The sequence below is a fragment of the Canis lupus genome, chromosome 32 (assembly GCF_048164855.1).
Source record: "Canis lupus baileyi chromosome 32, mCanLup2.hap1, whole genome shotgun sequence".
Lineage (NCBI taxonomy): Eukaryota > Metazoa > Chordata > Mammalia > Carnivora > Canidae > Canis > Canis lupus.
This window is the reverse complement of record NC_132869.1, coordinates 3,526,997-3,552,500: the sequence shown is the minus strand read 5'-3', so window position 1 is coordinate 3,552,500 and position 25,504 is coordinate 3,526,997. Positions and strand designations below refer to the sequence as shown.

General features: G+C 38.8%; 1 protein-coding gene and 1 pseudogene across 1 annotated transcript; both read right to left on the bottom strand.

The window, feature by feature from the left end:
• Positions 1–7,513: 7,513 nt before the first annotated feature.
• Positions 7,514–8,445, bottom strand: LOC140622752 (olfactory receptor 4F15-like; annotated as a pseudogene).
• A 12,373-nt stretch (positions 8,446–20,818) lies between these two features.
• Positions 20,819–21,872, bottom strand: LOC140622661 (olfactory receptor 4K15). The gene has a single exon (XM_072808296.1). The coding sequence runs from the start codon at positions 21,855–21,857 to the stop codon at positions 20,883–20,885; it is 975 nt and encodes a 324-aa protein (XP_072664397.1). The 5' UTR covers positions 21,858–21,872; the 3' UTR covers positions 20,819–20,882.
• Positions 21,873–25,504: the final 3,632 nt, after the last annotated feature.

Genomic DNA, 25,504 nt, shown 5'->3' with positions numbered 1-25,504 from the left:
CGACATTTAATAGTGCAGCTTGCAAATTCCAAAGGTAAAGAGAAGATCCTTAAAGCAGCAAGAGACGAGATCCATAACTTATATGGGGAGAAATATAAGATTAACAGCATACTTCTCCACAGAGAGCTGGCAGGCCAGAAAGGGCTGGCAGGATATATTCAGGGTCCTAAAAGAGAAAAACATGCAGCCAAAAATACTTCATCCAGCAAGGCTCTCATTCAGAATAGAAGGAGAGATGAAGAGCTTCCAAGACAGGCAGGAACGGAAAGAATATGTGACCTCCAAACCAGAACTGCAAGAAATTTTAAGGAGGACTCTTAATATGCCCCCTTTAAGAAGTCCAATGGAACAATCCACAAAAACAGGCACGGAATAGGTATCATGATGACACTAAACTCATATCTTTCAATAGTAACTCTGAACGTGAACGGGCTTAATAACCCCATAAAAAGGCGCAGGTTTTCAGACTGGATAAAAAAGCAGGACCTATCGAATTGCTGTCTACAAGAGACTCATTTTAGACAGAAGGACACCTACAACCTGAAAATAAAAGGTTGGAGAACCATTTACCATTCAAATGGTCCTCAAAAGAAAGCAGGGGTAGCCATCCCTATATCAGATAAACTAAAATTTACCCCGAAGACTGTAGTGAGAGATGAAGAGGGATAGATACTATGTCATACTTAAAGGATCTATCCAACAAGAGGACTTAGCAATCCTCAATATATATGCCCCGAATGTGGGAGCTGCCAAATATTTAAACCAATTAATAACAAAAATGAAGAAATACTTAGATAATAATACACTTATCCTTGGTAACTTCAATCTAGCTCTTTCTACCCTCGATAGGTCGTCTAAGCACAACATCTCCAAAGAAACGAGAGCTTTAAATGATACACTGGACCAGATGGATTTCACAGAAATCTATAGAACTTTACATCCAAACTCAACTGAATACACATTCTTCTCAAGTGCACATGGAACTTTCTCCAGAATAGACCAAATACTGGGTCACAAATCGGGTCTGAACCAATACCAAAATATTGGGATCTTCCCCTGCATATTCTCAGACCATACTGCCTTGAAATTAGAACTAAATCACAACAAGAAGTTTGGAAGGACTTCAAACACGGGGAGGTTAAGGACCATCTTGCTAAAAGATGAAAGGCTCAACCAGGAAAATAGAGAAGAATTAAAAAGATTCATGGAAACTAATGGGAATGAAGATACAACCATTCAAAATCTTTGGGATACAGCAAAAGCAGTCCTGAGGGGGGAAAAGCTCACAATACAAGCATCCATCCAAAAACTGGAAAGAACTCAAATACAAAAGCTAACCTTACACCTAAAGGAGCTAGAGAAAAAACAGCAAATAGATCCTACACCCAGCAGAAGAAGAGAGTTAATAAAATTCGAGCAGACCAGAGGAACTGTGGAACAGATCAACAAAACCAGGAGTTGGTTCTTTGAACGAATTAAAAAGACAGACATTAGCCAGCCTTATTAAAAAGAAGAGAGAGGAGACTCAAATTAATAAAATCATTAATGAGAATGGAGAGATCACTACCAACACCAAGGAAATACAATTTTAAAAACATATTATGAACAGCTATATGCCAATAAATTAGGCAATCTAGAAGAAATGGACGCATTTCTGGAAAACCACAAACTACCAAAACTGGAACAGGAAGAAATAGAAAACCTGAACAAGCCAATAACCAGGGAGGAAATTGAAGCAGTCATCAAAAACCTCCCAAGACACAAAAGTCCAGGGCCAGATGGCTTCCCTGGTGAATCCTATCAAACGTTTAAAGAAGAAACCATACCTATTCTACTAACGCTGTTTGGAAAGATAGAAAAGAGATGGAGTACTTCCAAACTCATTCTATGAGGCCAGCATCACCTTAATTCCAAAACCAGACAAAGACCCCACCAAAAAGGAGAATTATAGACCAGTATCCCTGATGAACATGGATGCAAAAATTCTCAACAAGATACTACCAATAGGATACAACAGTACATTAAGAAGATTATTCACCATGACCAAGTGGGATTTATCCCGGGGCGTAAGACTGGTTCAACACTTGTAAAACAATCAATGTGATTCATCATATCAGCAAGAGAAAAAAAAAGAACCATGTGATCCTTTCAATAGATGCAGAGAAAGCATTTGACAAAATACAGCATCCATTTCTGATCAAAACTCTTCAGAGTGTAGGGATAGAGGGAACATTCCTCAACGTCTTAAAAGCCATCTACGAAAAGCCCACAGCAAATATCATTCTCAATGGGGAAGCAATGGGAGCCTTTCCCCTAAGATCAGGAACAAAACACGGATGTCCACTCTCACCACTGCTATTCAACATAGTACTAGAAGTCCTAGCTTCAGCAATCAGACAACAAAAAGACATAAAAGGCATTCAAATTGGCAAAGAAGAAGTCAAATTCTCCTTCTTCACCGATGACATGATGCTGTACATAGAAAACCCAAAATACTCCACTCCAAGATTGCTAGAACTCATAAAGTAATTCAAAAGTGTAGGAGGATACAAAATCAATGCCCAGAAGTCAGTATCATTTCTATAGACTAACAATGAGACTGAAGAACGAGAAATTAAGGAGTCAATCCCACTTAAAATTGCACCCAAAAGCATAAGATACCTAGGAATAAACCTAACCAAAGAAGTAAAGGATCTATACTCTAAAACCTATAGAAACTTCTGAAATTGAGGAAGACACAAAGAGATGGAAAAATATTCCATGCTCATGGATTGGAAGAATTAATATTGTGAAATTGTCAATGTTACCCCGGGCAATTTACAGGTTTAATGCAATCCCTATCAAAATACTATGGACTTTCTTCAGAGAGATAGACAAATTATTTTAAGATTTGTGTGGAATCAGAAAATACCCCGAATAGCCAGGGGAATATTAAAAATGAAAACCATAGCTGGGGGCATCACAATGCCAGATTTCAGGTTGTACTACAAAGCTGTGGTCATCAAGACAGTGTGGTACTGGCACAAAAACAGACACATAGATCAATGGAACAGAATAGAGAACCCAGAAGTGGACCCTCAACTGTATGGTCAACTAATATTTGACAAAGGAGGAAAGACTATCCACTGGAAGAAAGACAGCCTCTTCAATACATGGTGCTGAGAAATTGGACATCATCCACATGCAGAAGGATGAAACTAGACCACTCTCTTGCACCATACACAAAGATAAACTCAAAAAGGATGAAAGATCTAAATGTGAGACAAGATTCCATCAAAATCCTAGAGGAGAACACAGGCAACACCCTTTTTGAACTTGGCCACAGTAACTTCTTGCAAGATACATGCAGGAAGGCAAAAGAAACGAAAGCAAAAATGAACTATTGGGACTTCATCAAGATAAGAAGCTTTTGCACAGCAAAGGATACAGTCAACAAAACTAAAAGACAACCTACAGAATGGGAGAAGATATTTGCAAATGACGTATCAGATAAAGGGCTAGTTTCCAAAATCTATGAAGAACTTATTATCAACAGAAAAGAAACAAACAATCCAATCATGAAATGGGCAAAAGATATGAACAGAAATCTCACAGAGGAAGACATAGACATGGCCAACATGCACGTGAGAAAATGCTCTGCATCACTTGCCATCAGGGAAATACAAATCAAAACCACAATCAAAGACCACCTCACACCAGTGAGAATGGGGAAAATTAACAAGGCAGGAAACAACAAATGTTGGAGAGGATGTGGAGAATGGGGAACCCTCTTGCTCTTTGGGTGGGAATGTGAACTGGAGCAGCCACTCTGGAAAACTGTGTGGAGGTTCTTCAAAGAGTTAAAAATAGATCTGCCCTGCGACCCAGCAATTGCACTGTTGGGGATTTACCCCCCAAAGATACAGATGCAATGAAATGCCGGGACACCTGCACCCCCATGTTTCTAGCAGCAACGTCCACAATAGCCAAGCTGTGGAAGGAGCCTCGGTGTCCATCGAAAGATGAATGGATAAAGAAGATGTGGTTTGTGTATACAATGGAATATTACTCAGCCATTAGAAATAGAAATACCCACCATTTGCTTTGAAGTGGATGGAACTGGAAGGTATTATGCTGAGTGAAGGAAGTCAATCAGAGAAGGACAAAAATTATATGGTCACATTCATTTGGGGAATATAAATAATAGTGAAAGGGAATAAAGGGGAAAGGAGAAAAAATAAGTGCAAAAGATCAGAAAGGGAGAAAGAACATGGAAGACTCCTAACTCTAGGAAACGAATTAGGGCTGGTGGAAGGGGAGGAGGGTGGGGTGTGGGGGTGCCTGGGTGGCAGGCACTGAGTTGGGCACTTGACTGGATTAGCACTGGGTGTTATTCTGTATGTTCACAAATTGAACACCAATAAAAAATAAATTTATTATTAAAAAAAACACAGACTGCAAAAATGAACTATTGGGACATAATCAAAACTTCATCAAGATAACAAGCCCCTGCACCGCAAAAGAAACAGTTAACAATACTAAAAGACAGCCTACAGAATGGGATAAGATATTTGCAAATGACGTTCAGATAAAGGGCTAGTATCCAAGATCTATAAAGAACTTACTAAACTCAACACCCAAGAAAGAAACAATCCAATTATGAAATGGGCAAAAGAAATGAACAGAAATCTCACAGAGGAAGACATAGACATGGCCAACAAGCACATGATAAAATGCTCTGCATCACTTGCCATCAGGGAAATACAAATCAAAACCACAGTGAGACCACCTCACACCAGTGAGAATGGGGAAAATTAACAAGGCAGGAAACAACAAATGTTGGAGAGGATGTGGAGAAACGGAACCCTCTTGCACTGTTGGTGGGAATGTGAACTGGCGCAGCCACTCTGGAAAACTGTGTGGAGGTTCCTCAAAGAGTTAAAAATAGACCTGCCCTACGACCCAGCAATTGCACTGTTGGGGATTTACCCCAAAGATTCAGATGCAATGAAACGCCAGGACACCTGCACCCCGATGATTATAGCAGCATTGCCCACAATAGCCAAACTGTGGAAGGAGATTCGGTGTCCATTGAAAGATGAATGGATAAAGAAGCTGTGGTTTATGTATACAATGGAATATTACTCAGCCATTAGAAATGACAAATACCCACCATTTGCTTTGACGTGGATGGAACTGGAGGGTATTATGCTGAATGAAATAAGTCAATCGGAGAAGGACAAGAATTATATGGTCTCATTCATTTGGGGAATATAAATTTTAGTTAAAGGAATAAAGGGGAAGGGAGAAAAAATAAGTGGGAAATATCATAAAGGGATAAAGAACATGGCAGACTCCTAACTCTGGGAAACAAACTAGGGGTGGTGGAAGGGGAGAAGGGAGAGGGTATGGGTGCCTGGGTGGCAGGCACTGAGTTGGGCACTTGACTGGATTAGCACTGGGTGTTATTCTGTATGTTGGCAAATTGAACACCAATAAAAAATAAATTTATTATTTAAAAAAAGGAAATATCAGAGAAGGTGACAGAACATGAGAGACTCCTGACTCTGGGAGGACAAACAAGGGGTAGTGGAAGGGGAGGTGGGCAGGGGAATGCCGTGACTGGGTGATGGGCACTGAGAGGTCACTTGACGGGATGAGCACTGGGTGCTGTATGCTATATGTTGGCAAATTGAACTCCAATAAAAAAAATACAACAAAAAGAAGGTAGATTCAGGAATGCCTGATGACTTTTAGTTAAGCATCTTCTTTGGTTCAGGTCATGATTTCAGGGTCTTGAGATCGAGCCCCATTGGGCTCCCTGCTCAGTGGGGAGTCTGCTTCTCCCTCTATCTCTGTACCTCTCCACTGCTCATGCTCACTTGCTCTCTCAAATCTTTTTTTTTTTAAAAAAGGATTCATCACAAAGATCTACCAAAAATTGCTAACAAGAATATGAGTGTATATGTGGCATTTTTAAAGAATCTTAAAATAAGTAGGCATTAATACAACTTTATCAGAGTTATTAGTTTCTAAATCAATAGTTTAGTTTGTTTAAAGAACAGAAAGATTTCGTTTCTAGACTATATGATCTCTAGATCCCAAAATTTCTAAAATGTCTCAGCTGTTCAGACTTAGAAACCATGATCCAGAAACAGATAAAGGAATGCAGTAATATTCACATATGAGATTCTTTAAGGTTACTTAAGATAACAGCCAATTCTTGGTAGCAACAAGATAAGTTATGGTGAACACCTTTTAGAGTGTTCATTAGAGTTGAAAGGCAATACAGAGAGGGAAATACTGTTTTTATTGTTGATTTTTTAGTAAGTTATATAAATAAAAGCCTTGAATGAGACCATGTTTGAGTGATGAAGTAATCGTGCAGTTGTAAAATAACCAGAAATTTCTTGTTAGCCTGCAAATAAAGAACTTGGAAACAACATATAATCATATGAAACCGATACCAAATGAAGAAAATAATGACCTCAGTTGTGTTACTTCTGCTATTATCAAGTCATAAATAGCAGGCCAGAGGAATAGTCTATTAATGAAAAGCTCAAGAATCCAATTTAGTAAGTAAGCCTAGATGTTTTTTTTTTTAATCTAAAGTGAAGAGAAAAGAGCTCACTATGTGAGGTGTTGGGTGTGTTAATTATTTTGATCTTGGTCATAACTTCACAGTGAATGTGTATATCAAATTATCACAGTGTACACTTTAAATGTATACAATTATATTTGACAATTATTCCTCAATAAAGTTGGGGAAGGCGAGTGTGGAAATTTGATTCTCACCTTGAATCTACCATTTAACATCTCTGTGCCTGACTATTATCATTGATAAAATAAATAGGTGGGGACAAATGATCTCAAATTCCAGTTCAAAATTCCACAATTCCATTATATAATCAACAGTTCTCTAGGTAACCAAAGGAATGAGTTAATAGGAATCAAACTGATCCTTAGAGGATAAAAGTCAAATTGCCATATGTCAATTGACATATGGCAGTTTGGTAGATAGTTTGAGTAAAGGCCGTTAACCAATTCAAAGCAATGAAAATACAACAGTGAAAAGAAATAGCATGCCAATTTCCAATACTAAATTGTCGAACACATTCTCTGTTTGGCACCTTTTGAGGGATAAGACAATTGGAAGTGGTGGATTAAGGTGATAACTTTGGTTTGAGACATTTCCCTATAATTAAAGAGGGGTGAACAGGAAGCATTTCTCAATTTTAATTATCCCCCAAAACCAAAATAAAAAAGTACTTGCTACACAGTGTTTTCATAAATATATAATAACATAATTTATATAAAACATCCAGCATAGGGTTCTGAAACACAGAAGTCCTAACATTAGCTCCCTTTATCATTAATTAGGGTACTCAGAGATACACATAGACATGGTTGTTGCCTAAATGTAACCTAGTACATAAAATTAATAGGGATATAAAATGTTGATCACTTTCTTTTTTCTGTGATTATTGAGTGTAGAGCTCAGATTTTTTTTATCTTTAGAGTATTTAGAGTATCTTCAGAGTATCTTCCTGTAATTCACAAGCTGATGACAGAGTTTTTTCATTGCCACCTTCATCTCTTTGTTCCTGAATGTGTAGATGACCGGATTCAGAAAAGAGGTGAGAACTGCATCAAAGATAGCAAGAAATTTGTCCAAGTGTGATGAGAGAAAGGGCCATGTGTAGAAGAAGATTAATGGCCCAAAGAATAAAACCACCACAGTGACATGAGCTGACAAAGTGGAGAGGGGCTTGGATAACCCACCTGAAGAGTGCTTCCATACTATGGTCAGAATGATGATGTAAGAAATAATCAGTATAAAGAAGGAACCCACAGAGATGAGTCCACTGTTGGCTGTGACCATGAACTCCAATCTATTGGTCTCCGTGCAAGCAAGTTTAATGAGTTGAGGAAGGTCACAATAAAAGCTGTCCAATACATTAGGACCACAGAAGGGCAAGTCTACAACAAAAGCCAGTTGGGCCACGGAGTGAATGAGGCCGAGAACCAAGGCTGCCACCAAAATCAAAATGCACGTTCATGGGCTCATGATGGTCAGGTAGTGCAGAGGCTTACATATGGCAACATATCTGTCAAAGGCCATGGCAATGAGCAGCACCTTTTCTGTACCCCCAATAGCATGAATAAAGAAGGTATACAACCTCCAAAAGAGATGGTTTTGTGTTTTCTGAAAAGGTCATAAACCATTTTGGGGGCTGCAATAGAGCAAATCCCCACATCAAGAAAGGAGAGGTTTGCCAGCTGGAAGTACATAGGAGAGTGCAATGTAAGGTCAACTCTCACAGAGAACATGATAAGGAGGTTTCCCATTAGGCTTGCCATGTAGAACACAGAGAAAATGAGGAAAAGAAGAAGCTGGATCTCCCATGAATTGGAGAGTCCCAGGAACACAAACTCAGATACCACAGATTCGTTGGCTCCATCCATTGCCTCTGCAAGCAGAGGTGACACTAATTTTACCTGAAAAAGGGGAGTAAAGAGAAAATCAACTTTGTGGGGAATCACTGACTGCGTGAATTTCATATCATAAATTTTACTTCACAAAGTCAAAACACATCTAATATAATCCCTTAAACTGTAGTTGCAGAAAATAGGCAGTAACTCACTTTTACAAAGCACTGCTTCCAACTCCCTAGTCTCCTTAAAATTCCCTAGATTTTGATATGAGAAGATTAAGCAAAACTTTCTGCTGAATCAGAAGGGTTATTGAGAGGCAAACCAGAATGCCCTGGAATAACATAGGAGAAGAAAGAAGAAATGACATGAGCTCATTGATTTCTCCCTCACAGTTTGTTACTCCTGCCCATGGAGTTTCTCAAAACTCAGGCAATTTATGATGCTCTTCATTTTCCTTACCCCTTTGTTTGCCATCTATATGCAATGCTGTCAATCCTATTAATGCTCTCTTATGTTTAGCCTCATGCTTTTGCAATTGATCAAATTATAGTCAACTTTTCCTCCTCAAGAGAAAAGATAATGTAGAAACTCTAAAGGTATCCAGCTATTGTAGCACATCTCAAGGAGTGGAAGTGATCACAGAGCTTCAGCTATGAAAGCATATAATAAAGTAAGAACAAGCCAGAAGAGAGATTTTGCTGGCAGAATCTAAACGCAGTTGAGATAATGCGACATAGAAAAAAAGATTCTATGTGATTTGTACTTGTTGATCATTGCCCGTGTCATGTTCACTTTTCATGGTTCATGGAATGGCCAGAAGAACATAGCACTTGGAATCAGAAAAGCTGTGATCAGATCCTAGCCCTAAGTCTGTGGAAACTTAAGTTCTTTCTCCCACCCCTTCTGCAACTTGATTCACTTCTTTTTTTTTTTTTAAGGATTTTATTTATTCATGAGAGAGAGAGAGAGAGGCAGAGATGCAGGCAGAGGAGAAGCAGACTCCATGCAGGGAGCCTGATGTGGAACTTGATCCCGGGACTCCAGGATCATGCCCTGGGCTAAAGGCAGGTGCCAAACCGCTGAGCCATGCAGAGATCCCCTGATTCACTTTTTGAACTCGGTTTCATCATCTACAAAATAAAGGGGGCTGAGGTGACTGATGTTAAGTAATTTTTCCAAGTCTAACATTTCTATGATTTCATAACACAATGCCACCTCAGAATGTAGTAAAGTCCACCATATGTTGGTATTTTCTGCATTGGACTGCTACCATATTCACCATCTTTTCCCTCATCTGCAGTTGGTTATAAATCCTATATTCCATAGAAATCCCTCTCTTCATATTTCCGTCTTCTCTAATTCCTTTTGCACTACATTCATGACTCAATTAGCATATTATTGTAAATTTGCGATATCATTTATTTTGTTCTTTATCATAACCATCTGTAATCAATCACTAAACATTTACTAGTTGCCTGCTAAGCACAATGCATTGTTACAGGAATATGGATTTACTGAAATATTAAAAAATCCACTACACTTAAGACATTTTAGCACATACACAAAAGTATAAAAAAGTAAAAAATGGACTATATTTTAAAATGTCAAGTAATATAAGCATAGAATTTGTGAAGCAAAAAAGATACCCAGAGGAGGAGGGGCAAGACGGCGGAAGAGTAGGGTCCCCAAGTCACCTGTCCCCACCAAATTACCTAGATAACCTTCAAATCATCCGGAAAACCTACGAATTCGGCCTGAGATTTAAAGAGAGACCAGCTGGAACGCTACAGTGAGAGGAGTTCGCGCTTCTATCAAGGTAGGAAGACGGGGAAAAAGAAATAAAGAAACAAAAGGCCTCCAGGGGGAGGGGCCCGCGAGGAGCCGGGCTGAGGCCGGGGCGAGTGTCCCCAGGACAGGAGAGCCCCGTCCCGGAGGAGCAGGAGCTGCACCGACCTTCCCGGGGGAAAGGGGCTCACGGGGAGGTGGAGCAGGACCCAGGAGGGCGGGGATGCCCTCGGGCTCCCGGGGACACTAACAGACACCTGCGCCCGGGGAGATGCGCCGAGCTCCCTAAGGGCTGCAGCGCGCACGGCGGGACCCGGAGCAGCTCGGGGGGCTCGGGGGCGGCTCCGCGGAGGGGGCTGCGGGGGGAGCAGCTCGGGGGGCTCGGGGGCGGCTCCGCGGAGGGGGCTGCGGTGCGGGAGCAGCTCGGGGGGCTCGGGGGCGGCTCCGCGGAGGGGGCTGCGGGGCGGGAGCGCGAATCCAACAGCGCAGGCCCCGGAGCACAGGGCACCGGGACACAGCCCAGGATCCAGCCTCCCCCCGGACAGGCAGAGGCCGGGAGGGCCCAGGACAGCGAGGACGCTCCTGCCCCGACCTGAGCAGATCAGCGGCCCCGCCCCGGAGCCTCCAGGCCCTGCAGACCTAGAGCTCCATGGTGACTGCGGGGGCTGACTCCAGGGCTCCAGAGCTGGCCCCTCCACTGCGGTTCCTCCTGGGGCCTCACGGGGTAAACAACCCCCACTGAGCCCTGCACCAGGCAGGGGCTGAGCAGCTCCCCCAAGTGCTAACACCTGAAAATCAGCACAAAAGGCCCCTCCCCCAGAAGACCAGCTAGACGGACCAGTTCCAGGGGAAGTCAAGGGACTTAAAGTACACAGAATCAGAAGATACTCCCCCGTGTTTTTTTTTTCTTTTTGATTTCTGATTGCTTCCCCCACCCTTTCTTCCCCTTTCTTTCTTTTTCTTTCTCTTCTTCTTTTTTCCTTTTTTTCTTCCTTTTTTCTTTTTTCTTTTTCTCTTTTCTTTCCTTCTTTCTTTCTCTTTTTCTCCTTTTCCCAATACAACTTGTTTTTGGCCACTCTGCAGTGAGCAAAATGACTAGAAGGAAAACCTTACCTCAAAAGAAAGAATCAGAAACAGTCCTCTTCCCACAGAGTTACAAAATCCGGATTAAAATTCAATGTCAGAAAGCCAATTCAGAAACACTATTATACAGCTACTGGTGGCTCTAGAAAAAAGCATAAAGGACTCAAGAGACTTCATGACTGCAGAATTTAGATCCAATTAGGCAGAAATTAAAAATCAATCGAATGAGATGCAATCCAAACTAAAAGTCCTAACGACAATGGTTAACGAGGTGGAAGAACGAGTGAGTGACATAGAAGACAAGTTGATGGCAAAGAGGGAAACTGAGGAAAAAAGAGACAGACAATTAAAAGACCATGAAGACATATTAAGGGAAATAAAGAGAGCCTGAGGAAGAAAAACGTACGTTTAATTGGGGTTCCCGAGGGCGCCAAAAGGGATAGAAGGCCAGAATATGTATTTGAACAAATCATAGCTGAAAACTTTCCTAATCTGGGAAGGGAAACAGACATTCAGAACCAGGAAATAGAGAGATCCCCCCCTAAAATCAATAAAAACCGTTCAACACCTCAATATTTAATAGTGAAGCTTGCAAATTCCAAAGATAAAGAGAAGATCCTTAAAGCAGCAAGAGACAAGAAATCCCTGACTTTTATGGGGAGGAATATTAGGGTAAGAGCAGACCTCTCCACGGAGACCTGGCAGGCCAGAAAGGGCTGGCAGGATATATTCAGGGTCCTGAATGAGAAGAACATGCAATCAAGAATACTTTATCCAGCAAGGCTCTCATTCAAAATGGAAGGACAGATAAAGAGCTTTCAAGACAGGCAGGAACTGAAAGAATATGTGACCTCCAAACCAGCTCTGCAAGAAATTTTAAGGGGGACTCTTAAAATTCCCCTTTAAGAAGAAGTTCAGTGGAACAATCCACAAAAAACAAGGACTGAATAGATATCATGATGACACTAAACTCATATCTTTCAATAGTAACTCTGAACGTGAACGGGCTTAATGACTCCATCAAAAGGTGCAAGGATTCAGACTGGATAAAAAGCAGGACCCGTCTATTTGCTGTCTACAAGAGACTCGTTTTAGACAAGGGACACCTACAACCTGAAAATTAAAGGTTGGAGAACCATTTACCATTCAAATGGTCCTCAAAAGAAAGCAGGGGTAGCCATCCCTATATCAGATAAACTAAAATTTACCCCGAAGACTGTAGTGAGAGATGAAGAGGGACACTATATCATACTTAAGGGATCTATCCAACAAGAGGACTTAACAATCCTCAATATATATGCCCCGAATGTGGGAGCTGCCAAATATTTAAACCAATTAACCAAAGTGAAGAAATACTTAGATAATAATACACTTATACTTGGTAACTTCAATCTAGCTCTTTCTACCCTCAATAGGTCGTCTAAGCACAACATCTCCAAAGAAACGAGAGCTTTAACTGATACACTGGACCAGATGGATTTCACAGATATCTACAGACCTTTACATCCAAACTCAACTTAATACACATTCTTCTCAAGTGCACATGGAACTTTCTCCAGAATAGACCACACACTGGGTCACAAATCAGGTCTGAACCAATACCAAAAGATTGGGATCATCCCCTGCATATTCTCAGACCATAAGGCCTTGAAATTAGAACTAAATCACAACAAGAAGTTTGGAAAGACTTCAAACACGGGGAGGTTAAGGACCATCTTGCTAAAAGATGAAAGGGTCAATCAGGAAATTAAGGAAGAATTTAAAAGATTCATGGAAACTAATGAGAATGAAGTTACAACCCTTCAAAATGTTTGGGATGCAGCAAAAACAGTCCTAAGGGGGAAATGCATCGCAATACAAGCATCTCTCAAAATATTGGAAAGAACACAAATACACAAGCTATCCTTCCACCTAAAGGAACTGGAGAAAGAACAGCAAATAAAACCTACACCCAGCAGAAGAAGAGAGTTAATAAAGATTCGAGCAGACCTCAACGAAATCGAGACCAGAAGAACTTGGAACAGATCAACAAAACCAGGAGTTGGTTCTTTGAAAGAATTAATAAGATAGATAAACCATTAGCCAGCCTTATTAAAAAGAAGAGGGAGAAGACTCAAATTAATAAAATCATTAATGAGAAAGGAGAGATCACTACCAACACCAAGGAAATACAAATGATTTTTAAAACATATTATGAACAGCTATACGCCAATACATTAGGCAATCTAGAAGAAAAGGACGCATTCCTGGAAAGCCACACACTACCAAAACTGGAACAGGAAGAAATAGAAAACCTGAACAATCCAATAACCAGGGAGGAAATTGAAGCAGTCATCAAAAACCTCCCAAGATACAAAAGTCCAGGGCCAGATGGCTTCCCAGGGGAATTCTATCAAACGTTTAAAGAAGAAACCATACCTATTCTACTAAAGCTGTTTGGAAAGATAGAAAGAGATGGATTACTTCCAAATTCGTTCTATGAGGCCAGCATCACCTTAATTCCAAAACCAAAGACCCCACCAAAAAGGAGAATTACAGACCAATATCCCTGATGAACATGGATGCAAAAATTCTCAACAAGATACTAGTGTGTAGGATCCAACAGTACATTAAGAAAATTATTCACCATGACCAAGTAGGACTCATCCCTAGGACACAAAGCTGGTTCAACACTCGTAAAACAATCAATGTGATTCATCATATCAGCAAGAGAAAAACCAAGAACCATATGATCCTCTCATTAGATGCAGAGAAAGCATTTGACAAAATACAGCATCCATTTCTGATCAAAACTCTTCAGAGTGTAGGGATAGAGGGAACATTCCTCAACATCTTAAAAGCCATCTATGAAAAGCCCACAGCAAATATAATTCTCAATGGGGATGCACTGGGAGCCTTTCCCCTAAGATCAGGAACATGACAGGGATGTCCACTCTCACCACTGCTATTCAACATAGTACTAGAAGTCCTAGCCTCAGCAATCAGACAATAAAAAGACATTAAAGGCATTCAAATTGGCAAAGAAGAAGTCAAACTCTCCCTCTTTGCCGATGAGATGATACTCTACATAGAAAACCCAAAAGTCTCCACCCCAAGATTGCTAGAACTCATACAGCAATTTGGCAGCATGGCAGGATACAAAATCAATGCCCAGAAATCAATGGCATTTCTATACACTAACAATGAGACTGAAGAAAGAGAAATTAAGGAATCAGTCCCATTTACAATTGCACCCAAAAGCATAAGATACCTAGGAATAAACCTAACCAAAGAGGTAAAGGATCTATACCCTAAAAACTACAGAACACTTCTGAAAGAAATTGAGGAAGACACAAAGAGATGGAAAAATATTCCATGCTCATGGATTGGAAGAATTAATATTGTGAAAATGTCAATGTTACCCAGGGCAATTTACACGTTTAATGCAATCCCTATCAAAATATCATGGGGTTTCTTCAGAGAGTTAGAACAAATTATTTTAAGATTTGTGTGGAATCAGAAAAGACCCCGAATAGCCAGGGGAATTTTAAAAAAGAAAGCCATATCTGGGGGCACCACAATGCCAGATTTCAGGTTGTACTACAAAGCTGTGGTCATCAAGAGAGTCTGATAGTGGCACAAAAACAGACACATAGATCAATGGAACAGAATAGAGAACCCAGCAGTGGACCCTGAACTTTATGGTCAACTAATAATCGATAAAGGAGGAAAGACTATCCATTGGAAGAAAGACAGTCTCTTCAATAAATAGTGCTGGGAAAATTGGACATCCACATGCTGAAGGATGAAACTAGACCACTCTCTTGCACCAGATACAAAGATAAATTCAAAATGGATGAAAGATCTAAATGTGAGACAAGATTCCATCAAAATCCTAGAGGAGAACACAGGCAACACCCTTTTTGAACTCAGCCACAGTCACTTCTTGCAAGATACATCCACGAAGGCAAAAGAAACAAAAGCAAAAATGAACTATTGGGATTTCATCAAGATAAGAAGCTTTTGCCCAGCAAAGTATACAGTCAACAAAAGTAAACGACAACCTACAGAATGGGAGAAGATATTTGCAAATGACATATCAGATAAAGGGCTAGTTTCCAAGATCTATAAAGAACTTATGAAACTCAACACCAAAGAAACAATCTAATCATGAAATTGGCAAAAGACATGAAGAGAAATCTCACAGAGGAAGACATAGACATGGCCAACATGCACATGAGAAAATGCTCTGCATCACTGGCCATCAGGGAAATACAAATCAAAACCACAGTGAGAGACCACCTCACACCAGTGAGAATGGGGAAAATTAACAAAACAGGAAACCACAAATGTTGGAGAGGATGTGGAGAAAAGGGAACCCTCTTCCACTGTTGGTGGGAATGTGAACTGGCGCAGCCACTCTGGAAAACTGTGTGGAGGTTCCTCAAAGAGTTAAAAATAGACCTGCCCTACGACCCAGCAATTGCACTGTTGGGGATTTACCCCAAAGATTCAGATGCAATGAAATGCCGGGACACCTGCACCCCAATGTTTATAGCAGCAATGTCCACAAAAGCCAAACTGTGGAAGGAGATTCGGTGTCCAACGAAAGATGAATGGATAAAGAAGCTGTGGCTTATGTATACAGTGGAATATTACTCAGCCATTAGAAAGGACCAATACCCACCATTTGCTTCAACGTGGATGGAACTGGAGGGTATTATGCTGAGTGAAGTAAGTCAATCGGGGAAGGAGAAACATTATATGTTGTCATTCATTTGGGGAATATAAATAATAGTTAAAGGGAATATAAGGGAATGGAGAAGAAATGTGTGGGAAATATCAGAAAGGGAGACAGAACATAAAGACTCCTAACTCTGGGAAACGAACTTGGGTGGTGGAAGGGAGGAAGGCGAGGGGTGGGGGTGAATGGGTGATGGTCACTGAGGGGGGCACTTGACGGGATGAGCACTGGGTGTTATTCTGTATGTGGCAAATTGAACACCAATAAAAATAATTTTATTATAATAAATCTGAAACTGATACCTACAACTTTTTTCTTCCTTTTCAAAATTGCTTTGGATTTTTTAGGTCTTTTATAGTTCCATATTTCACTCTTTCTTTTAAAAATGTTTAATGGTGATTTCATTGACTCTGTAAATTGCTTTTAACAGTATGGACATTTTAACAGTATCTGTTCTCCCAATCCATAAGAACACAGACTATCTTTCCATTTGATTGTATCATCTTCAATTTCTTTCATCAGTGCTTTATAAGTTTTGAGTTCAACCCTTTCACCCTCTTTGGTTAAGTGTATTTCTAGGTATTTTATTCTTTTTGGTACAATTGTAAATGGAATTGTTTTCTTAATTTTCTGCTGCTTCATTATTAGTGTATATAAATGCAACCAATTTTGCATATAAATTTTGTATCCTGCAACTTTGCTGAATTCATTTATTACTTCTAATAGTTGTTAGGTGTGGTCTTTGGGGTTTTCTCACATTATTTGCAAATACTGAAAGTTCAAAGTCTTCCTGAGCAATATGCTTGGTTTTTTTGTTTTGTTTTGTTTTGTTTTTGTCTGATTGCTATGGCAAGAGCTTCCAGTTTTATGAAGAATAAAAGTGGTGAAAGCAATCATCCTTTTGTTTTCCTGATCTTGGAGGTAAAGCTCTCAGTTTTTCACCATTGAGTATTATGTTAGCTATGGATTTTTCCATTATGATCTCTATTATGTTGGGATTTGTTTCTTCTTCTTTTTTTAAGATTTTTTTATTTATTCATGAGACAGAGAGAGAGAGAGAGAGAGAGGCAGAGACACAGGCAGAAGGAGAAGCAGGCTCCATGCAGGGAGCCTGACATGGGACTGATCCCAGGTCTCCAGGATCACGCCCTGGGCTGAAGGCAGCACTAAACTGCTGAGCCACTGGGTCTGCCCGGCTTTGTTCCTCCTAAATCCCTTTTATTGGAGGTTTTAAAGATTTTTTTACCTATTTTAGAAAGAAAGAGAGAGCAAACAAGGGGAGAGGCAGAGAGAGAGAGAGAACCCTGAAGCAAACTCCCTACTGAATGCAGAGCCTGACTTGAGGCTTGATTCCAGGACCTTGAGATCCCAACTTGAGCCCAAAGCAAGAGTCAGCTCCCCAACCAAATGAGCCACCCAGGTGCCCCTAGTGAGGATTTTTATCATCCTTTTCATCCTGCCATCATATACTTTTTCTTTTTTTTTTTTTTTGAGTTGGTCACATGGATCATATTAATCTTACGCTTCCTTTTAAACATGGCATATTATGTTAATTGATTTACAAATAGTAAACCATTATTGCATCCCCAGAATAAATCCCACCTGATCATGGTGAATCATTTTTTTGATTTATTGTTGGATTTCATTTGCTAATATTTTGCTAAGGATTTAGGCATCTATGTTAATGATGGATTTTGGCCTGTATTGTGTGTTTGTGTGTGTGTGTGTGTGTGTGTGTGTATGTGTGGAATCTGTATCTATTTTGGCCTTGTAGTATGTATTTGGAGGCTTTCCTTCTTCTTTTTTGAAATAGTTTGAGGTGAAAAGGTTTTAACTCAATTTTATTCTTATTGTTTTTTATTCCACTATAATTAACATACAGTGTTATATTAGTTGCAGGTATACAGTAGAGTGATTCAACACTCTATGCAATTCTCTGTGTTCATAATAGTAAGAGTACTCTTAATTCTCTTTACCTATTTCAGCCATTGCCCCCGTCCACCTGCCCTCTGTAACTACTGGCTTGTTCTCTGTATATATGTATCTGGTTTTTGTTTGTCTTTTCTTTCTTTATTCATTTGTTTTGTTTCTTTTGGTAGAGCCTTTAGGGTTTTCTGTATATAGATGATGTCATCTGTGAGTACTGATAACTGAACTTCCTCTTTACCATTATGATTGCCTTTTTTTTCTGTTGGACTTCTTGATTACCAGTTCTATGATAAATGAAAGTCATGAAAGAAAATATCTTTGTCTTATTCCTTATTTTAGAGGAAGAGCTCTCAGTTTTTTAACATTGAATATGATGTTAGTTGCAGGTTTTTCATATATGGCCTTTATTACTCCAGTATCTTTCCTCTAAACCTACTTTGTTGAAGATTTTTATCATGAATTGGTGATCTACATTATCAAATACTTTTTTTACATCTACTGAAATGATCATATGGTTTTTGTAATTTCTCTTGTTGATGTGAGGTATTACATATTAATTGTTCCTTATTGTTTTTATTATTATATATTATTTTTAAGTGGAGAGGGCCAGAGGGAGACAGGTAGAGAGAATCTTAAGCAGGTTTTACACACAGCATGAGCCCAGCATGGCATGATCTCACAACGCTGAGATCATGACATGAGCCAACGTTAAGAGTTGGACACTTAACTGACTTAGCCACCCTGGTGCCCCAGTATTCACTGTTCTTTAAATATTGGTTAGAATTTACCTTGAATCCATCCAGTCCTGAGCTTTCATTTCTTAGTAATGTTTTGGTTGTTGATTCAATTTTTTTTACTAATAATTGATTTATTCAGATATTCTATTTGTTTCTGATTAAGCTTTAGAAGATGTTTTTAGGATGTTAGATATACTTTTGGGGGGGGGAATTTATCCATTTATCCTAGTTCCTTCAATTTGTTAGGCATATAACTTTTCATAGTATTCTCTTATAATACTTTTTATTTCTGTAGTATCATTTGAAACTGCTCTTTAATTCCTGATTTTATTTCTGTCCTCTCTTCTTTCTTGATTACTCTGGATATATATTTCTCAATTAATTATCTTTTCAAAGAACTATCTCTTGGTTTTATTGAACCTTTTAATTTATTGTTTAATCTCTATTTCATTTATTTCCACTCTAATCTTTATTATTTCTTTTATTCTGCTACTTTGGGCTTTGTTTGCTCTTGTTCTCTTTCTAGGTCTAAGGTTAGATTGTTTATTTGACATTTTTCTTATTTCTATATGTATCCCTGTATCACTATAAAACTTCTTAGAATTGCTTTTGCCTTTAGGTCAATAAGTAAGTTTCCTATGGCTTAAAAGGGAGAAGTTATTTTTTCTTTCAGTAAGAACAATTATAGAATTACTTTCAGAGATTCTAAGAATCCGAGTCTACAAAACAGGTAACATTATAACAGATTGTGAAACTAGAACACAGAAGAAAAATATAGGAAAAACTTGAATATAATGAAAGAGTAAAAGCCTCCAATAAACTATAATGAGGATTCCTAGAAAGTCTTATTTTCATAAGTGATCATGGAAGAGTAAATTCATGGCTCCCTTAAAGTTCTTGAAAGAGGGTTCTCTCAGGCATGTGGGTTTCTCAGTAGTTGAGCTTCTGCCTCAGCCCAGATCATGATCCCTTGAGTCCCTTGTGGGGCTCCCAGTTCACTGGGGAGTCTGCTTCTTCCTCTCCCTCTGCCTTTCCTGCCTACTTATGTGCTCTCTCTCTTTCTCTCACTGTATCTCAAATATATAAAATATTTTTAAAAATATGATTCTGTCATTTTTTGTACCTTAATTATGCAATATTAAAAATAAAATTTTAACTAAAAAAGTCCACATAGAAAAATGATTATTTCTCCAGCTAATAATATAAAAAACTACCTTGTCTGAAAAGACAGGAATTATGAAGACTTATGTGATGACAGAGTGTTTTGTATGAAGAATTAGTCTCCCATAATCATGATAACAAGTGGTAGAGAATTATAACTCATCTCTGAAAGTTCCCAGGTAATTTTATCAGTATTAAACAGAAATTAATGGGTTCCTAGGTGGCTCACTCGGTTAGATTCCTGCCTTCAGCTCAGGTCATGGTCCCAGGGACATGGGATCAAGCCCCACATCAGTCTCCCTGCTCAGTGAAGAGCCTGCTTCTCCCGTTAGCTCTCCATCTGCCTCTCTCCCTGCTCATACTCATTCTCTCTCTCTCTCTCCCTCAAATAAAAAAATTTATTAAAAATAAAGAAATCATAAATTAACATAACTAAATACAAAATGCTCTGGTGAATAAATTTATTCAGCAAGTTGTTTTCCATGATTAATATGTATTAAGCAGCAACATTGAAGAAGGATTTGTGGAAGTGTTGACTATAAATGCTTTGTTAGATAGCCTTGCTATTTTACATGGTACTGTAACATTAACACCAATCATAGAATTGTCTTTATGTGTTGTCAATTACCTAGGACTGTGTGAAATGTAATATTATCTAAATATATCATATATACGGAAATAGATCTATTTTCTCTATTGTATGGAGATAAATATCTATTACTCCAAAATTGTCATCTGAGCTGTATTGGTTTGAGAGGAAGAGGTACAATTTATTTATCATATATAAATAAATACCATTTCTCAATGTATTCAAAGGCTATATATTAAAAATTTAAAGTAAAAAAAATAAGAAATAGAAATAAAACACACACTAATGAAAGAGAATCAAAATATCAGTAAGGTTCATTCTCTGGCTTTTATTATTATCATTACTATTCCAATAGAGTTAATCAACCCTTCCATTGGTCAAAATAATCTCCTTTAACATCATAGTGATTCTATTTGTAGTTGTCTAGATATAAGGCTACAGCAGTTACAGTTGAGTAACTTTAATTTGTTTCCAGGAAAAGAACATTTCTTATGACTGTAGAAACCTGGCCAGGCTTCAGATACTGACTCTTCAGTTTCCTCATAGCTGTCTTCACTTCTTTGTTCCTTAGAGTATAGATAACTGGGTTTAAAATAGGAGTAAATATGGTGTAAAATACAGCAAGGACTTTGTCAACAGAATAATTACTGAAGGGCCACACATAGATGAAGATGCATGGTCCAAAGAAGAGTGTGACCACAGTAATGTGAGCAGTCAATGTGGAGCGGGCCTTTGCCATGCTAGCAGAGGAGCGGTTCCTAACTGTGATAAGTATCACAGTGTAGGAGACAACCAAAAGGAGAAAGGAACTCATAGAAAGAAAGCCACTGTCTGCAACTATAAGTAGGCTGACAACATAAGTGTCTATGCAGGCCAGTTTGGTCACTAGAGGGAGGTCACAGAAAAAACTATCTACCTCATTGGGGCCACAAAAAGGCAAGTTAACAGTAAATGCCAACTGACTAGTAGTATGGATGAAACCCACAAACCAGGAGATGAGAACAAGAATAATACAAACACGACGGCTCATGATTGTCATGTAGTGGAGAGGTTTGCATATAGCTACATAACGGTCATAAGCCATGGATACAAGGAGCACCATTTCACTGCCAGTGAAAAGATGGACAAAGAAAATCTGAGCCAGGCAGGCATCAAAAGAAATAGTCTTGTGCTCAACCAGAAAGTCTGCAATCATTTTGGGAGTAGCAAAAGAGGCAACGCATATATCTATAAAAGAGAGGTTCGCAAGCAGAAAGTACATGGGGGTGTGAAGGCGGGAATCTGAGGTTACAGTAAGGATGATAAGAAAGTTTCCCAGCAGTATTGCTAGGTAAAGTAGTGAAAATAGGAGGAACAAGAAAGGTTGGAGTTCCCGGGAATTAGAGAGTCCCAGCAACACAAACGCCGTCACCCGGGAATGATTTGTCTCATTCATTGACTTTGGAAGGAACTTATCTTGTTACCTGAGTAGGAGAGAGACAGAGATCAATCCGTGAGCATGGCTTTCACTTCCGAGTTCCACTTCCTTCCTTAGAGATTCTAATTTCTACTTATATTATGTATCTGAATTTTCATGCATCATTGGAAGTTATATCGACAGCATAAAAACAACACTAAAGAGAGATGGAGGGGAGAGTAGTTGAGAAGATGTTTGACATTGGTGTATCCAGTTATGTGAATTTGAGGAATATAATCTATTTACACTAAAAATGGAATTGAAAATCTTGGAATGTTTTCTTGACCTATAGAGATCCAGACTACAAAATTACAGGGAGGCAAGCTGAATCATTTTCTCTTCAATAGATGATGTAACAAAGTTTGAATGGCTAACACAGAGGGAAATAATTTCACAATATTGACCCCCAAGTGTAGACACAAAAGTGTATATCCTGTACAAACCTATTTGAATAAAGTTCAAAAATAAGCTACACTATTCTATGATATCATAAAGCTCCTGTGGTGGTCATAGGGGAATAGGCACTGGAAGGTGACAGGAAGGGCTTCTGAAGTGCTGCTAATGTTCTGTTTCTTGATGTGGTTTATAAGTACATGGAAGTGTTTGCTTTGTTAAGACTTAAAAAGATGTGTAATTCTGGGATGCCTAGGTGGTTAAGTGGTTAAGCACTTGAAGCACTTGGCTCAGGGCATGATCCCAGAGTCCCAGGATCGAGTCCCACATCAGGCTTCCTGCATGGAGCCTGCTTCTCCCTCTGCCTCTCTCTCTCTGTGTCTCTCATGAATAAATAAATAAAATATTTTTTAAAAAGATGTGTAATTCTGCTTTGTGTACTTCTGTGCATATTTTATTGTTAATAAAACATTAACCAGCAGATAAAGGGACACCAATATATTGTGTAAGAGCTCACAGGCAGAATCATTGCCTTCAGTGATTAGATCTTATTCCCTTATCTATTTAGTTACAAAATGTATGCACTAAAATACAAAACCCAGCAAAACCCAAAGCTCTAGAGCTTATTGAAACTCTTCCTGGAGTTGTGACTTCTTTCTTCCTGGACTTATATGAAAGAATCTAGTGCATTTGTTCTCTTTAATTACTCCCTGATATTAAGATTCATTAAGCTCAGGTATTGTTAATTCACATGGATATATTACTGAATTATGACTGATATTTTATTTGATTTGGTGGGGATTTTAGAAATTATATTGCACAATAGTATTCATAGTAAGAAAAACAGACCATAAATAAAAAGTTCCTTCTCTTTTACTCAATTTTTCTGCATTATATTTTATCAACACTTTCTCCTTTTTATGTTGTTTTTATTTTTATAAACTATTATAACTTGTAAACATTGTATAGTGAATAAGAAAATTAAAAGGTGAAATGTAGAGAAATATATCTTTCTATATCCAAATCAGGTATTTGGAAGACAGTGTCTTATCTATTTAGATTTCTAACTATCTGCAGTTTTTTTTTATATTAATGTCTTCTTAGATCTAATTGCAAATTGCCTTGTGTTTCCTTGAGTTTCACTGGAGCTTTACACATAAAGACAGGGCTGTGATGAATAATTTTAACTCCTAGGAATCAGATTCAGGAACTCACTACTATATTTCAAATCTCTAGTTCTCTAGAAAATTCCCACAAAAAAGTAATTCACTTATCATCACCAGATGTATCAAAATATGGCTCTAGGATTTCAGAAGGGACTAACAGCAGAGTCTGAAGTCAGAGCAGGATGGAAGTAAATTTAACAATGGAATAAATTGTCTTTGAGGAGCCACCACATTCTCCACAGTGCATTTCTTCTCTCTTCCTCATCATTTCTTGGTAGCCTGATTTTAAGTTAACTCCAGGTGCGCACATGGCCTATCCTCCCTAGGAAACACCCTGACTCTTAGACTCCTTGACACAAATACTACTTTGAATGCCTGGAAGCAGGAGGGAAAATGATATCCAACAAGACCAACCAATAGGCATCCACATGTGTCCTGTCAGAAACAGCAAAGCCTTAAATTAAGCACAGGAAATGAGTCTCCCAGGGGGACCTTCTAGAGATACAACAGAAAGGCATAGCAGAGATGACTTTCTGGAAATTTAGGAATAAAATACATAATCCAGTCATGTGAGAAAATCACCACAGGATTTATCCTCCCAATAAATCTACAAGCTCTACTCTTCCCGGTCAATGGCTTCTTGGGGGACCCAGGAAAAGAAAAGACCCAGTTTTCATGGGAAAAAATACTGGGCCAGTTAATCCAATCAAGAGCTGGGTTTCTTAATATAGAAAACAACAATGAGCTAAATTCTAAATAAGTGTACTCTAAAGACAAATTCTTTACTTCTGATAGAACTGCATTCTTTTTCAGTTGATTTGCCCTGTCAGTATGTAGATGTCCACCTCTCAGGGCACAGTGCTGTGCACTGTGATAGAGTGGTTAGGTTTGTAACTTGCCTCCAGAGATCATTTACTAACACTCAACACTTTTTTATTTAGAGAAGTTGCTGAGTCCTCATTTTCCTTCACTGGCTAGCACATTCTTTTTTACTAGAAATAGACTTTTTACACCAAATAAGGCTGCTGTAATTTAGTGAAAACATAAAGCTTTGAAATTTTAAAAACTATGTTAGGGGCATCTAGATGGCTCAGTTAATTGTTGGATACTTAGTTTTGGCTCTGGTCATAATCTTGGGGTTGTGGAATTGAACCCTGTGTGGGGCTCCATGCTAAGTGCAGAATCTGCTTAAGAATCCTCTCTCTCTCCCCCTCTCCTTCTCCCATTCTCCTCATGTGTACAGTCTCTCTTTCTCAATAAACAATACAATTTTTTAAAATTACTGTACTGTTTCAGATCAGAGAATGTATTTTCTGATGATGTTACATACTCAAAGATAGCATGACCTGACTCATCCAAGAATGAGTTTCTACTGAGTCAATGTGTTCTTGTAAAGACCAAGTTTCATCCCTTGTACTATTTGAAAGTAAATTAATGCATGCACACAAGGTCGTACTAGGTAACCCTCAGGTCCTCCCTTTTTGAAATTCTGTCAAATTCTTTCCTGCTATTTCTATCTTGACTATTATGACTGGTGGATTAAGTAAAGTAAGTAGTACTGTTTGTAAGAGGCCAGATAACACTCTCAGATCAAAGAGACATCATTCACAAGCTTTCCAGCATTGCCACTCCCTTTACCCTCTCTCTCTAAATCCAGATCAGGAATATAACACTTACTGTGGAGATACACGCTGGCATATGGGTCTTGTAAGGATGCTGACAGAGGGCTTTCACTTACCTGAGATGAAATGGGAAATCTGGATATGTTCTATAATTTATACTCATTAATGCTTAGCAAGAATTTGTTGTTACTTCCACAACTCCTAGAGGAATAGCTCTGACTCAGAAGAGATGAATCATAAAGTCTACTTTTAAATAAGAAGGAAATAGACCTAGGCTGTCTGTAGCCAGGATGGACTGTCTTCATAGAGGTGAGAGAAAGCTGAATGTAGTATTTGAACTCAGGTGTAGAGTAGTGGGGGGAGCACTTGGAGACCTCAGGAATCTAAGAGACAGAGGAATAGACAAAAAGGAAGTAATGTTAAAGCAAAATTTCCAGTTTTGCAG